This window comes from Rhyacophila brunnea, unplaced genomic scaffold, assembly GCF_057557595.1.
Source record: "Rhyacophila brunnea isolate RB1 unplaced genomic scaffold, BYU_Rbru_1.0 scaffold_6, whole genome shotgun sequence".
NCBI lineage: Eukaryota > Metazoa > Arthropoda > Insecta > Trichoptera > Rhyacophilidae > Rhyacophila > Rhyacophila brunnea.
Window position 1 is genome coordinate 43,227,045 of NW_028233276.1, and position 16,924 is coordinate 43,243,968.

The 16,924-nt window shown below is 32.7% G+C and overlaps 1 protein-coding gene across 1 annotated transcript in view; it reads right to left on the reverse strand.

Annotated features, from left to right (window-relative positions):
- shg (DE-cadherin) overlaps nucleotides 1–16,924 on the reverse strand; it is a 158,511-nt gene that overhangs the window by 57,036 nt on the left and 84,551 nt on the right. Inside the window, exons 13-15 of the mRNA XM_085956835.1 lie at nucleotides 13,725–13,912; nucleotides 5,113–5,304; nucleotides 3,799–3,954 (exon numbers count right to left, since the gene is read on the reverse strand). Of these exons, the coding sequence (XP_085812961.1) occupies nucleotides 3,799–3,954; nucleotides 5,113–5,304; nucleotides 13,725–13,912 (536 nt within the window). The remainder of the gene's footprint in view (nucleotides 1–3,798; nucleotides 3,955–5,112; nucleotides 5,305–13,724; nucleotides 13,913–16,924) is intronic.

Consider the following 16,924-nt stretch of genomic DNA (forward strand, 5'->3'; position numbering starts at 1 on the left):
ATTTCAAAACGCCCGCTATTTTATACATTTTTAAAATAGGGTCTCCTTCGCACGCTTGATGTACTTCTTTGAACTTATATAGATGGATAATTGTATTTTCACTGCTTTTGTATATTTACATTGTTTTTTTTATATTTTCATTTTTATCGTTTTTATTATTATTTTTCTTTATAATCATGTTTGATGTCATGTTGTGAACGTCTTAAACTTATAATTTGTAATGTCCACAATATGTTAAAAATAAATAAATTGAAATTGAAATACATGATAAAAACTGACATACAGAATGGCGTAAGATAAAATATGAATATCTGCTGATCTTCTGATTTCTTAGATTTCTCTACTTAAGAACATACGGGTTCTTTCCTTATGATAATGACAATAAAATGAATTTCCCGACTCGTTTTCTTCTGGGTATGCTATCAATGCAATCCCTGTCTACCCGAAGAGTGATTGTTCTTTTAAAGCATTTCTTTTTACTTCTTCGTGGGTTCATTTACAATCAGCATATACTGGCAAATATTAATTTTCATGTTCCCACCAATATCACTCGCAGCTCCACGGTCTTCAAGATACCTCGTCGCAGGACAGATGTTATGTTTCATGATGCTGTGTATCGTGCAATTAGCTTATTTGATGGCACCATAAAGGTTGATTTGTTTTTTATTAATTATATAATGTTTGTAGACGTTTTAAATAGGATAAATTTATAATTGTATATATTATCATATTTCTTTAATATTTACACATGCTGTCTTTTCCACTTTCTTGTCATATTAGTTGTTATTTGTAATTAATATATTTGTATGTATTATGTATTATGGCGCATTGGCCAAAAGCTGTAATGCCGTAATACTCTTTTTTATAAATAAATAAATAAATTAAATAAATAAAGATAGATGAATAGTGTGAAGTTGGATTTGAAGACCAAAACTGATGGAAACGGTTTCTTTTTTTTGACCATGTCCGATCTAAAAAGATCATATGGGCCTACACAGAGTGGAGGTTTGTATTAACAGATTTAGTTTTTACGAGAAATGGATGTCAGCCACTTGCTCAACCTATTTGGTCCATTCTCATACACAAATTGTTAAACAATATGTGTACTTACCAGACCCAGGATTCGAACCTGAAACCCACGGCGTTATAGGCCGATGCTAAAGCCGCGCGACCATCGTGGGTAAAAATATATTGACTTGATTCGATTGCCGGTCAGAATACATCTATGTTATTTTCTCAAAGCCTGAGTATATTGACTGCTACATAAAAAGAAAAAAGAAAGTATGTATAGTAAAACTGATATAGTGCATATCATTAAAGGGATGGGATAAACCGGGTAAACGCTCAAAATTGTATGAAAAAGTGGCGGGTAAAGTCGGGTAAATATGTATGTTACCTACAATAATCGCGTAAGCTCTTTGGTCATTTCACCTGCCCGTTTTCATGGCAGTGGCTATAGTTAGTCCGCCTTGCCCGAAATGCAAATAACATCGCTAGTTGGGGAACAAATGACTTAATTGTGGCACAGTGGCACTGTGGATACAACTCAGAGCTGTTATTATTAACCTTTGCCGACACGAACGGGGGATTATTTTAGTACTGCAACAGTCGAGTGAAACACGTCAAAATAAATGCCTAGTTAGTCTGTATACTGTGGTTTAATTTTCTAATTAGTGTTTTGCATCACTTTTATGGTGTCAAATAGCAATTAGGACAAAAGAAACAATTCCTACTGTTATTTAAATTTTGCAATTTCGACTATTTCTAGATATCATCACCCAATCGATTAAGACCTTGTTAGTCCGATATTATGGAAAAATGAAGTTTCTTCGACAAAATTTAAACAAAAAAACATTATAAATCATATCAAAACCTCGGTTCTCTAGAGTCTAGACTAGTGTGCTGTCCATCTTTCAATCAATTTTAAAAACTAGTAGGTCTCGTGGTTTCAAACATGGAATTAAAACCTCGTATTTCACAACCAGTGTTTACCAGATTTTTTACCAGATTAATCGATAAGATAGGTGTTTAAAATATTGTTTTATTACATGTTTTCCTTCCCCTCAACATTCTTCGCAAACAGACTTACGAGGTTTTAATAGTAAGATGACGATATGTACCTATAGGTACAATAATTTCACTATATCTTGTGAGCTCTTTCATTAAAAAGTGGCCATCCATTCCATGCGATTCTTTAAAGCCTGCCTTATTAAGAAAAATAAATTTAGTCATTTCAAAGGTAAAAAAAAATACCATCATACATATTATATTTTTATTCTCTAAGCCAGTGCTCCCCAACCCCCGGTTCGCGGACCGGTACTGGTTCGTGGATCAAATGGTACTGGGCCGCCCAAAGAGCATTAAAATATTTATATTTTACTTACTGTGGTGTATTTCTCTCGGGTTTGTGCGACTTTCCATGGACGAGAGGTTAACCAGGAGCTGAGAGACGTCACTACCTTAAAACTACGTTCGAGACAACAACTCTGCCGGTGTTCTGGATTAAAGTCATGGCGGAATACCCTGAGATTACCACCACACCACTTAAATCCCTATTGCCATTTCCGACATCCTATCTGTGTGAAGCGGGGTTATCTTCAATGACAGCAACCAAAACAAAACAACGGGATAAACTGGACATAAGCGACACATTTCGGGTGTCACTGTCTTCTATTACCCCCAGATGGAACCGTCTCGTTGCAAAGAAACAAGCTCAGGGTTCTCATTGATTTAGCGTTCTAGCGACACATTTCGGGTGTCACTGTCTTCTATTACCCCCAGATGGAACCGTCTCGTTGCAAAGAAACAAGCTCAGGGTTCTCATTGATTTAGCGTTCTAGTGAGTTAAAATGTTAAATCACGTCTTTGTATTCAGTTTTTGGTGTACCTTGTATTTTATTTTGAAGGCATGATTAAATACAACTAAATTAAAATTATTAAATCAAAACAATCTAAAATATAATCAACGTCACCCCCTCAGCGGGCCGCGGTAAAATTATCAAAAGTTGACCGGTCCGCGGCGATAAAAAGGTTGAGGACCACTGCTCTAAGCAACTGTGCCATCTATCTCTAATTTAGTACTGTATCCAAGTCTATCGAATCTTATACTAAGGACATGAAATCTAAGGCTTGGTGTAATCCTAATCATATATATATATATAGGAAATTTATGAACTTTGATGGTGTCTGTCCATGAGATCAGAGACCTGTCTACTTCATTATATTATGAAACGGGTAATGATTTCATGACAACGCCAATCCACTATTACATATTGCCTATGTTATTATGCGCACAGTAGTCAAACTCCGGGTGGCCTACCGGATAATAAGTTCAACTAACGAAGCCGTATGTATTAAATCTTGTAATAAAATCAACCATTAACATTCGCATCAAAACGGAAAATTAAAATAAAAATTAAGAATGACATTAAAAATAATTTTAATTGTGCGTTGCTAATCAATTTATTAATAATGTTTTATTGCACAACTTATTATATTATAACAGCAGCACAACTTATTTCCGACACCCCAACACTTGCATTTTGTTAGTGTATTTGTAAAATATATTAATCACTACAAATTTAACTGTATGCTACAAAACGTGTACGAACAGTTCTTCAATCTTTCTTCTACTTTCTTTTTCCTTCCACCGCCCCTTCATTAATTGTATGCAACCCCCCCCCCCCCCCCCCAATTGTCTCCGAGGCTACTACCGCGCCCTTGGATCACTCCGGCACCCACGAAGGGGCAGCACCGCTCACTTTGGGACTGTATACAAAATACAAAATATGCACTTACGTTATGTTGAGCGGTCACAAACTCTTCCGCTGTACAGTTGATGAATCTAATGGAACCGGACTTGTCGACTGCTTCCTCAGGTATTTCTTTCACGGTGACATTAACTGTTGCCTCCACCCAATGGAAGGGGATGAGTGGCTCGTTCATTTCAGTCACCTGCGAATTTAACAGACACGAAAGCGGGTGGTAGGTCACAATATACTCAATATCTTAACATTTAAATAAATAAAAAATACAAACAAATTTTCAATAAATCTTGTAAGTACTAAGTTATTTAGAATTGAATGTTTATAATAAAAATAACATAATTTTGAAAAACCTCAGAAACATACATTTTAGAAAAAATCTAGAAAAATAATTGGACTGAGTGAAACTCAAACTCACGTCTTTCACTTTCCGGGTGAGTGCTTTGGCCTCTAAGCTATTGATCCATCTATGATTCATGCGATTTTTTTATTTACCTTTAAAGTGAGGTACTTCAAATTCCGCCAATTAGGAGGCAATCTGATGTGTGCTCAATTAAGATAAATAACTACTAACTTCATTTTAACAGACGTCTGGGCACTAGCCACGTATCTATTATTGACGTTCTCATACTTGATGAAATATTTTTTTTTTTTTGTTCAATATCGAATAGAATTTTCTAGATGTTTCTGAGGTTTTTCAAAATAATTTTATATCTATTATAAAGAATCAAACATTCTTAAAACCTAAAAGATATAATAATTTGTACATATATTGTTTTTTACGCCTGTACAAATAATTTTCGAACTCTTTTGAAAAATATTTAACACGGATTGAACTGAAATAACCAGAAAGTGTTATATAAAATTTTCGATACAATATAATATTATAGTCTGGTAGGTATGCTATATTAACGTTTGATCCATTCTTAAATCACCAAACCAGAGAAAGTTCAGTGAATGGAAACACAAAACATATATGAATCTGACACACAACCTTCTATAATAAGGCTGTGACGCAAAATTAAATATTCCTATCGTAGTGCTAGTTTTTGCTTTGCTTTGAACATAATACGGTAAACGGTTTGCAAACCGCATAATATATATATATATATTATGATTTCGTATTGTGTGAAAACTGCTGGACTCGGATGAGTGTAAAAATGTAATTTATTAGAGTAATAAAAAAATAAAGAGAAAGCATGGGGGATTGGAGCTATAGTCACAAATCGTATGTTATAATTTTAAAATGACTATAATAATCAATAATTTATTTCATTTACCGGCAGAACAATAATTAGCACTACGATCAGAACTCGCAGTTGGATTTCTATGAAAAAATGTGACTTACGTTGAATCTTAGCAGGTAGGTGTCATTGGGTGTTCCCTGCCTCATGGTGATCATTCCGGTTTCTCTGTGGACGTCAAAGTGAATACTTCTTTCTTCGTAGGAAGGCAACCAAAGGAACTGCTTGTCTGGCAGGTCCCAATCATCAGGATCCGTCACGTACACTCGACCAACTTCTGTATCTGGAGCCTCACCCTACAAAAAAATGGATGTTAGAGTCTTGAAATTTCTTGTTAATTTTCTCAATCATGCCATGCTTCCATATTTGACCATATTGTCAATATTGAACCATCATAGTATATTATATCATGCTATACGTGCAGTAAGGAAATCTTTCTTGTAGCATCACACATGTGAAGAATAGTGACATTAAATATGGCTTTTTTATGTAGGTAAACAAGAGCAATTGAAGACTTGATGTTCGAAGCGACTAAGTCTTCTAGCATACAAGTGATTATAGTAGATGACGGCGCCTGTAAATTGTATAGAATATAAATAATGTCTAGTATGCAGCATTTAAACCATTGACACAAAATCTCAATATTAAAAAACAGTCATGTCAGACATGGAACGAAAATCTATAATAACTACTCATACAAAATGTGCAGAGTTCATTAATCCATATACATACCTACGATACTTTGGATTTTTACAATTTGGTGACAGCTGTTGTAGACGAGTTAACAAAATATGACAATGCTGTAACTCTGTAAGTAAGCAGCTATTGACAATATCCTTCTAAACCGAAACTATCGAAAGGAACGAAATTTGTCTGTTTTGAGTAAGTACATATTATCTATATATTATATCTGTAGCTGAGAGCTAGACTACCGTATCTCCAAAATGACATCTTAAGGATGAAGATTTTTCATTCCCAAGTGTGCTGACGGCTTTTTTTTTTAAAATCGGGTTTCTGTTATGAAAACAAGCATAAAATATATTATGATTATTTAGGTACAAAATCTGTACTTAACTCATTTTCGGAAAAATTGGATTGAATTACAACATATAATATATTATATTGCATTTAGTTTTATAAGGGATATCTTTGTCCGGCAAGTAGAGATTGCAATACCGGTATTTCAAAACCGGTATTCCAGTATTTATCAATACCGAAATACCGGCTTTTAAAATCCAAAATACCGGATTTTTTGGTATTGAGAAAGCACACTCGTTTACGTTTTTGAAAATGAATTATAAATTATGTGCCGCTAAAATGCAAATATATTGAGTGAATCCAACAGAGGTGAAAAAATATTAAAACAAATTTCATCAAATTTATATAAGTAATCGTCGGGATGAATCATCACAATATTATTTCGAAATAGAAAACATCCGTGACAAAAATATATAATTATTGATGACTGTACAAGCGTTGAATTTAAGAAGCTTTTCCTGCAGCCGGACTTATTTGCACTTGATGAACTTTTGAGAGCTTTGGTTAAAATTATCAATATTAATTATTCGGAAAAATTATTCGGAAAAAATCGCTAGTTCTACAATTATGATCAATATATTTTTAAATATCAACATAATAAATGTAGGTGTGTAGGTTTTTTCTATATATTATTTTATTTTTAAAATATTTTAATAGCTACATATTATATTTCTGTTTTTTTTATGTTTAAGAAATACCGGTATTCAAAAAGAAATACCGAAAAACTGGTATTGACATTTTCATTCGGTATTGCAATCCTTACCGGCAATGGATCGATCTAACGCGGCCGATGATAGTAATATTAAGTATTAAATAATGATTGTATTGTTTCAATGTATGTTGTGGCGATGCATGTTTTGAAAAAATCAAACAGATATAATATATTGAAATTATTAGGGATTTGAATGATATAATATCTTCATAAATACTCTATTTGGGCGTACAATATTTTTAGAGTATAAAGGTTTACGATGCCCATAAGAAAATTGTATTGAATAACTAAGTTGCAGTAAAAACTGAAAATACAATGTATGAGAACCAACCTATCGAAATGGAGTTACTTTTTGGCAAAATTTCAGACGCAATGTTAATGAAAACACAGAAAGTTTTTTTAATCAATAGTATCTTGCACGATCAAAAAGCAATCGTATAAGTAATACGGTATTCTGAAAGTTCTTTTTCGGAATAGCTAGGAAAATAAATCAAGGCTTTACGGAAAGTAACAAGGCCAACGGATAAGCCTTGTCCACTGGGATGAGTTAAGGAAGGCCTAATGCGTTTATCATAATAGGTAAATATCTTATCGGCGAGGGGCAAATGCCTAACAATTTCCGCCCTTGTTAAACTTTTGTTTTGGTATCTTAGCCGGGCGGGAGCTTTCGCCAGAGCTTAAAGCTTAGGCACCGATCCAGATATTCGTATAAATATTATTGTTCGGGGAAAATTCGGCAATGGAAAGCAATGTCGATATCGCGGTAAGCTACAAAATAAATAAACATCAGACGGAATGATATTTTTTGATAGAACGACACAGCAGTGACAAAGTAACCATAAAAATAAACAATACACCGAGATAGTATTCATATGAAAAATGTATCTATTGGTAAACACGAAACATGAGTAAGTAGAAAAATATCACATTGATATTATACATTTCGCGTTATTTACACAAAAGAAAATAGAAATGCAGACAAAAAATATAATCTGTATTTTTTTCATTTTCGCTATTTTTTTGATATAAATTTTAGAAACAACATCGTTTAAATACGCTTTAAACAAACTCTGTTAAAATTCTTTAGTTTGTTAAATTTGATCATCGCACATCACCTAAAATAGAGCCACATAACATACAATCTACCAATAATATTATATCTACGAAATAAAGTTCACGTTTAATATGTTTTGCTTTATATAGTGTAACCTTGAGGAATTTAAGTTGTGTTTTTAGGGATGAGAGTTTAGTTCTAGCTGGAGTGTATTTTAGAAGTGGTGAGGTGTATTTATTAAAAAAACAGAATTTACCACGTGCCAACTAGGTTTTTATTAAAACAAAGGAATTTACATTGTGTATTAAACACTACAAATACAGAGTTTAGAATACTTTGGCAAACCGAAGTAAAATCGCGCGTTTTTTTTTGACAGCTGACGGTTGGTTTTCACTTCTGTCTCAGCCGCCTTCGGCTCAAGTCTCCCCGTATACAAGCGCCTCTTTTGAATTTTTTGGCATTGTCTGCCAATTAAATTGAATCTGGTTCAAATTATATTATTTCAACCAAAATATGTATATACCGGAAACCAGTCAAAAGAGATAATTTAGTTAAAGTCTATGAATGCCAACACTGGTCTAATAAATCGTGTATCGAAAAACGTAAAAGATGACAGTGAACGTTGCTCCAAGTAAAAAACTAGAGATTCAAGATTGGATAATGTATTTCACTGAACGATATAAGTGTCCCTACTTACATTGTTAGGATTCTGCGCATTTATTCTATACACAAGACTGCTTTCGGCCTTTACGGCAGCTAACTAGGGTAGGAAAGTATCGAAATAATAACACTTATTGTAACAATTACAATAACGTCTTAACTGTCAAAACTGTCTATCTCATTCAAAAATTCATCACAGCCAAAAGAGATGCTGTTAAAACATAGCACTAATTGTAACAAGTATAACTAACTTATTGTAATTGTTACAATAAGTGCTAATACTTGGATACTTTTCTACCCTAGATAGCGGCTGAAAGCAGTCTTGTGTATAGAATAGATACGCTGGTGTACTAGACCATCATATTTAATAATACATTATTTTGATTGCCGTGAAACAGAATACGAATACCGCTTTCATTTCTTAAATGTCGTAACGAATGACTTAACCATTTTTTTTATTTTGCTCGATAGACCAACGCTAGCGATTGACGAGTAGTGAGTATTGGGTTCAAATTACGGTTTTGGCAATACACATGTTGTTTTTAAATATATGTTTGGATCCAGATCATGGAGCCAATATGTTGTGCAAGTGGCTAGCTACCCATGTTTAAAAAAAATCGATTACATAACTCTGTACACATCTTCGTGATGTGGTTATGATACAATATATTAGATTATGGAACAAATAAAAAAGAATACAACAAAATTCTTTACGAATAGGAAATTACCTTTTATTGTATGATTAAAATTGAAGAAACTGGAAGTAAATAGGTACCTTTTGAGTTTGTCAAATTGAAACGATGCTAGGCTTTCGGAATATTACAAAGAATAAAGGGGGAAATGGGAATATATTTCAGGTGAATCGACTCTGCCTGAAAATTAAATCAGAGAATTCTTTAACAAAAAAGAAAAATGCTCTTTGCTTCATCAATCTTTCTTTCCGCATTCGCTCTTGAAGAGAAAGATATCGTTCTAATAATAGTTTTAATAATATGTTGAAAAAAGTAAAAGAAGAAAAAACAATAACCCAAAACAATTTAAGTAAATGAATAAAACACAACAAAAAAAAACTACATTTCTCGAGTAGATTTCTAAGATATTGAGAAAGTAATATTTTTGGGAAACCAATGTTAAAACAATAACTAACTAAGAAAATATGTATTTATTATATTATAAATATTAATTAAATATTTCTTTTATTTTGTTAACTGTCAATTCAAGGTGGAACTGCATTGTATTGTTGTTTTTATTTAATAAAACGCATTTTTTTGTAGTACTTATTCCACTTTCAATCAATAGATTAGGACCGGTTTCGTCCGCCTCAGAGCCTCAGTTGAAAATGCCCCTCTGAGGCGGACGAAATCGGTCCTAATCTATTGATTAAAAGTGGAATAAGTACTACAAAAAATTTGCGTTTTATTAAATAAAAACAACAATTAAACATTTATATAAGTGCCTAAGTAGTCTAGTCAAAAATGCATATTTATTTTCAATACGTCTGTGATATAGTGTAAGAACCAAATGTGCTGGATTAGTACTCATAAAAGGTATGTATATGATATATCGTCGGTGTTTTGTAAAAAGGGCGAATTAACCAAAATGCTACTTTACAGGAGGAGGATTTTTAACCTTTAACATTTATTTGTTTTTTAACTGTATGTGTAGATGATTATAAATATCTAACAAATTTATAATAAAGCTTAGAAAGAATACTGTCATTATAATAGGTATTATTATATAATATTTTAAAAGGCCTAATATGTCACATTAGCTTTTTATTTCGTAATTTTAATTAATTTAATTTTAGTCGATTATCGTTTTTAAATACTTTCCTGTGGAGATAAAAATTCGCCGTTTTTACACAACAAAGCTAGTGGGGTACATATTGTATTTTCATTAAAATCTTGATTTCGCCAAAATGGTTGATTCGCCTATTTTACAAAACACCGACGATATATTGAATATAAATAACTTGAAAACACCTCAGATAAAGCCTACCGGACACCTGACGGAATTTGAGTCGGTATAACCACTGATATCGCGTCTATGTGCATTAACCAATTAAGCTACGGGTATCCTACTTAATTACGATAATTTTAACTGGTAGTTCATACATGAAATACTTATAAAATTGCGTTATAATGTTTGGCTATCGGTTTTTGAAGGTAGGTATTAATTAAATGCATTATTAATAACTGACGTCACGGATTACTCTAAGTACTTAATTTTTACAACATACTTGCACTTGCTAATAATTTTAACAAACCATTTCTATTATTCAACGAATGATTCACAATATTTGAGAATGTAACATTCTATACATTGATCATACATAACTTGAAAACACCTCAGATAATACCTACCAGAAAATGTTTATATACAATGTCCATCATTTGGAGGCTTATTATTATGCTTAGTGAAAGTGCGGTTTTGAAATTTTCAGTTCAGATTGTTATCCCACTAATCCTTTTTAAAGTATTGAGATATCAATCAGTTACGTGGAAATGCATAAGTATTATAAATAATATACTTAAAGATAATGCAGTAAACGTGTTTTAAATACTTAATCAAATAAAATTAATTCGATAGTAATCATTGATATAAACTAACTGATGAAATAATGTTGCTTAATTTTAAAAATAAACATAGGTGGGTGTGGGTGCATCAATCATAATTGATAAAAATGTATGATAAGTGACAAAAATGGTATATAAATGAAAATATTTAACTCCAAAACTTTCGAAATACTTGAATATTCAAATAGTCATATTTTAAATAATTTATTCTATTATTGGATAATGAACATAATAAGTATTATTTCGAATGCTGTTTTAGAAGTTGTGTTTGGAGAGATAATGACTTAAGGCTATTATATTTCAGCTGGGGCACGGTTTAAAACGGTCGTGACTACGCGACGCAAAATTTGTGCAAACGACGCGTACAGAACAAAACATAATTTCTCATAAAAAATCAACATGCGTCCATTTAATGTTATGTTTATTGTTCTATTAGTAAGTAATAATAATAATATATTCATTGACATGTTTTATTTTTTAAGTAAATGGGTAACGTTTTTTAGTCATCTTTACACGATTTAACAATTGATTCCCCCGACGCCATCACAAAACAAATTGACGTGTCCACAGCTCTACTTTCGCTCTCCGATTGCCAGCGAGTCCGAAATTTCGTCGCACCTATAGTTGAAAATTATTTGTCGTTTCACTGAAGTATGCTTTTAAGAGGCATGCGCTATTTTGTGGACTTAGGCCCACATGCATAGAATATTGATGTTACGTTAAATCGAAATAATGACAAAACCCATGCATGCATCCAAAATGAAATGTCACATGAGAAAATTTTAATTGCGTTCTGTGATTAAAGTTGTTGCCATTTTTAAAATTCCGATTGCCAGATAATTTAAAAAATATTTTTTAGTTGAATTAACAATGGTAAATGTAAAAAGACTATTAAATAAGTTGCATAAATAGTAGCATCGTAGATACAGTATAGCTACCCTTAGTCATTCGTGTATTTTTAATGACATTAAAATGAAGTTCGTATATTATTACGATGGTATCTGTTAACACATATAATAATATATAGGGATCCAATACCGAACGAAAATACCAATACCGGTATTTCGATATTTCCTATTGAATGGTTTTTTTATTATTTTGGTATTTTAAAATAATACTACCTTATCCTTAGGTCAATAATTATTATAAAACAATCATTATTCGTAGGGTGTTTATCACATCGGAATGGTCAAAAACATAGCTTAAATCAGTATCTTTAGAATTATCTTCAAATGTGTTAATCATTCCCATTTTTTTAACAATCAAATGCCTAATTCTTGTCAAATTTGGGATTACAGAGATTATAAAATATGCTTTTGTATCGTAAATATTTCACTATATAATGTTAACACTAATTTTACTAATAGTTTCATAAATGCGTTTAAAAATTAATAAATCTAAAAAATCTTACCACCACTGCACATGGATGTACTGAAATATGACTATATTCTAAAACATTAGATCGAGAGGTTTAAAAGAATACTATTTTATGTAATAAAAATAATTTATGCAGTCATAAAATGTTTAAAATAAATATAAAGGATAATAAGGCTTCAAAATTATATAAATAGATTATCTACAACGTTTAAGAAATGTTCAGGCTAATGCTATGAAAATACCATAAATCTCCATTTTGACCTACATTGGGCATGTGGGCCGTTAAAGAAAATCTAGCTCACCTAATGAAACTAGGGTAGTATCGACGTGTTGCTACTAGTACTAACCATTAGTATTAGCACTGATACCGACACGTATAAACAGACCGAATATAAATGTCTATTACTAATTGTGTAAAATGGTGGTATCAGTGCGAGTGGTGAGTACTAATGATTAGCATTAAGCCCGTGGAAACAAGCATGCAAGAGTACTATTTTAGATGCCCAAATATGTGACATACTTACATAACCGAATGACCAACTGTTATGTTTGTACACATCAGCCAATAGTCCATCCATCTGAGTAAGCATTGAAAAAAGAAATAAAGATAGCTGTGAATACGTAGAATATTTTATAAAACTTCGTAAAAAAAAAAATAATCATGAGGCCATTAAATAATTACAGGCAACCTGGACCGCCCCCGGGGGAGATGGGCGGATAACGTCAAGAGGGACGCAGAAATTGTGACTGACTAGAGATAGAGATTCCTGGAGGACGGTCGTACAGTCGGCAATGGATCTGAATAGTCTTAAGTATATTAACTACGCTGGTAAGTGCAGTCAGCATCTCCTTTTTGTGGGTGTTGAGTAATGCCTTGTAAACCCCTCGCGAATTCTTATATATATCAGTTCGTCAGCTGAATGCAGAACTATTCTAACTTACATTTGAAAATTTTCAAGAGAGAGTTTTTAGAAACAACTTACTGAAATTATTTATTATCTTTAAGGATATATGTACGCATCATATTTTAGTAAGATTATTGAGGAGAAAATCGGTGCATACACTTGTCTATATAAATAATAAATAACTGAAGTAGGCTGTTTCAAAAAAATCTTCTGCAAATTTTTTCATATGTGAGTTAGAATCAGCTGACGAGTTAATCATTTAATCATCAGAATCGCGTTATTTTAATCCATGGTGTATGGAGTATGGAAGCTTCAAATAGTCAATTTTTACCGCTGCACAAGTATTCTAAACAATTTTGATATAAACTAATTATCAGTATGAAGGTTTTCTTACCTTGAAGTTATATACAAATATGTTGCTGTGGCCCTCTTTCATTGCGTTGTCGTTTTTGTCACCGATCACCACGTGGAGAATGGATACTCCAGTCTGGGATGGTATGCCTGAATCCGAAATGGCGATGGGCAGGAAGTATTCCTTGATCTGCTCTCTGTCGAACATTACAGCAGCCATCAATGCATTTCCTAAAGAAAGAGCAAAAGAAGAACATTAAAAACATGAGCATTTAAAACATAGATAAACCACGATATCTATTCCCAGACGGTGCATATGGAACACTCTAGGATTGCGTTTTTCACATTCAATTAAATCTATTGGAATTTAAATACGCTTTGAAAAAAGCAATAAGTGGATTTGATATAGATACTGGGTTTCAACCCCAATCCATGACAAGAGGTAAGCTTTCTAACATGAGCTATACAATTAATAGCTTATTTTTTCATTGAATAAATTTGTAAAAAATTAAGCAAACACATCACTTGAATCACATATTTAATATAGGTACCTACATATTATATTTTTTCTGATCGATCACATTTAATTCTAGACATTGTTAACTATACAAAAATCAAGCTTATTTCTTACCCCTTACTGGCATATTTTAATCAATAGCTGATGGCAAAACTGCCTAATAAAACAATCATTAAAAAACCGAGTCAGTGCTTAATTCTATTTTTTTTGGCTGGGATATGAATGATATGATATTATAAGAGTTCAAATTCCACGCAGCTGAAGTTTTTTTTCTCAATGATATTTCCAATAAGGATGATTCTTGTGCTGATCAAAATCATAATTACAATCATACAGAACTGTCAAATAGCCAATCAACAGGTTTTACGAAAGTATCGCAAAATCGTTAAGTTTTAATCGCTATTTCACCCTATTAAGAAAGTAAACCGCTCTCTCACAAAATTAGAAAATCCATCAAACGTCTTGAGCAGAAAGAGCCAACTAACCGTAATGTGAAAATACGGGACAGCTCGTTTGAATGCTAACGAAGTGTCAATAGCGGCAGAGCAATATTATAATGTTCTGTATACCTACATTCTGATAGATTTAATTCTAGGAGAATGTATTTTAATTTATTTATCCCTCCGGTTAACTTTACTATTGATCGTCTATCTTAAGTCAAATGTGCAATGTAAAACCATAACGCAAGGACGATACATACGCATACTATAATGCGCGGTAATTAAGATCTTTGGAGGTTTGTAGAGGTTGTATAACCCTACAACTGACATGTGCCTATGGTCAATTATAGATCATAGACAATGACGCAACGGAAATGAAACAGCCATCCTATACTGTATACGATACGCGCCACCGTTCCGTGTCTCTTTTAATATCTAAACTCCAAAATATAATTTAAACCAATCAACATAACTATAATCAATGACAGTCATTTTTTAGTGCCGTGTACATTCATTCATCCCCCGGTAAGTAGGTGACCCCTTTAGACGAACAATATTGTGAAATATGTGAAGTGAAAAAAAATTGACAACATGGTCGGCATGGTCATGGCATGACATCGTCAACCACCATCACTCCCGTGATGCAGAATCAATAAATTAACTAAATCGTCATTGTAATAAAACATAGAAATTATTGCGCGATGCGAATCACAATCCTGGGATATTGCGCGGCGTAGGAAAAAATAAGTATAATATACTACAGGTAGCTGAATGACACTTTAATAAATAGTATTATCCGTGTATAAAATTTCAAATCTCTGGATACATGGAGAATAAGGTGAAAATACAGTTAGCATTCGAAACGAGTGGTGTATATTGTTACCCCCTAGTCAGGAGAGTTAAGTAAAGTTAATTTTACTATTGAAATAGTTGTGAAGACATCGTAATTGTGTATGTGAGTATAAAATGTATATAGCACATTATATAATATCTGTAGTATAATATGGTTACAAATGTAAATTGTACGTAAAACATTTCACCGTGGCACAGTTCGCCGTGAGTTTTCTATCGGAAAGAGATGACCGTATACTATACGGTCTCCAATTTTTAGATGTGAAAGTTATTTAAATTTTTATAGCTGATTTTGGTAAAATTCATGAATTCAAGAATGAAAACCTGACCTAACCTAACAAATAATCCAGTATATCAAAATATAACAACCGTGTTTTTTAAACGTGAATTTTATGTCAATACTATAAGACCCAAAGAGGATGGTCTTTAATATACGGCTATATATTTCCGATACAACATTTCACGGTAAAGTTGTGATACGACAAACTGCATACGTACAAGTTACCGGGCACGGTCTAATACAAGTAGTATGTATATTAAGTTTAAAATATGGTGATAATGTAGGTACATAATATTATAAAGCCTAAGTAAAGTTAATGTGTTGTTAGTAAAAAAAAAAAAAAATGTCATTAACTCGAGAAGTATTTAACACAGGTAAAAAGGACCTTTAAAGTAATGCGTAGAAGGCATTGTATTAAAATCGTTTCTTCACGCCGCCCACAGCCAAAAAGTGAGCATAAAAAGAGGAAAAAAAACACAGCGGTGCCTTCTAATGACGGAGAACAGGAAATGAAAAATGGAGGGAGAACAATAATAATTTCGTTGATAAAGTTCGCGGTGAATCCGCTACGGTCACGTCGTCAGAGTATGAAAAGCTCGCGACATTGTGCTATGCCACTCGCGCAAGGACTATAAAATAAATTAGACAAAATTACCATTTTCGCTCCAAGGCAGAGCAAGTTAGCCTCTACGATGTAGAGCAGAGGTCGGTAATATTTTACTCATGGAAAGCGCAAAACAAGATTTGAAAATAGCACACTTAGGTACATATCTACATAATATACTTTTTGACCAATTTAATTATTTTTTAAAACTGACATGAACCAAATTCATAAAAAATACTATAGATTTAAAGGAAATGTATGATTTGTCATGTCATTGGGTTTTCTTAACTCGTCTGGAATATTTTTGTCGACGAGAGTTTGAAATACCGCGGGTGACGCGTTGCCGGTCACTGATGTATCACACTTTTTAAAGAAGAGTGGACAGTGATCATTTGTTTAAAGCTATTTGATTCAGCAACCGGATTCGAATTTGCGAACCACGAATTAAGTGCGACCATTCTGTCCACTACTCTAGTATAGGTGTATATATAAATTAATTATTTTAAGTCGTTTTCCAAGAATATGTTTTCACCAACCGTGTTGCCTATCA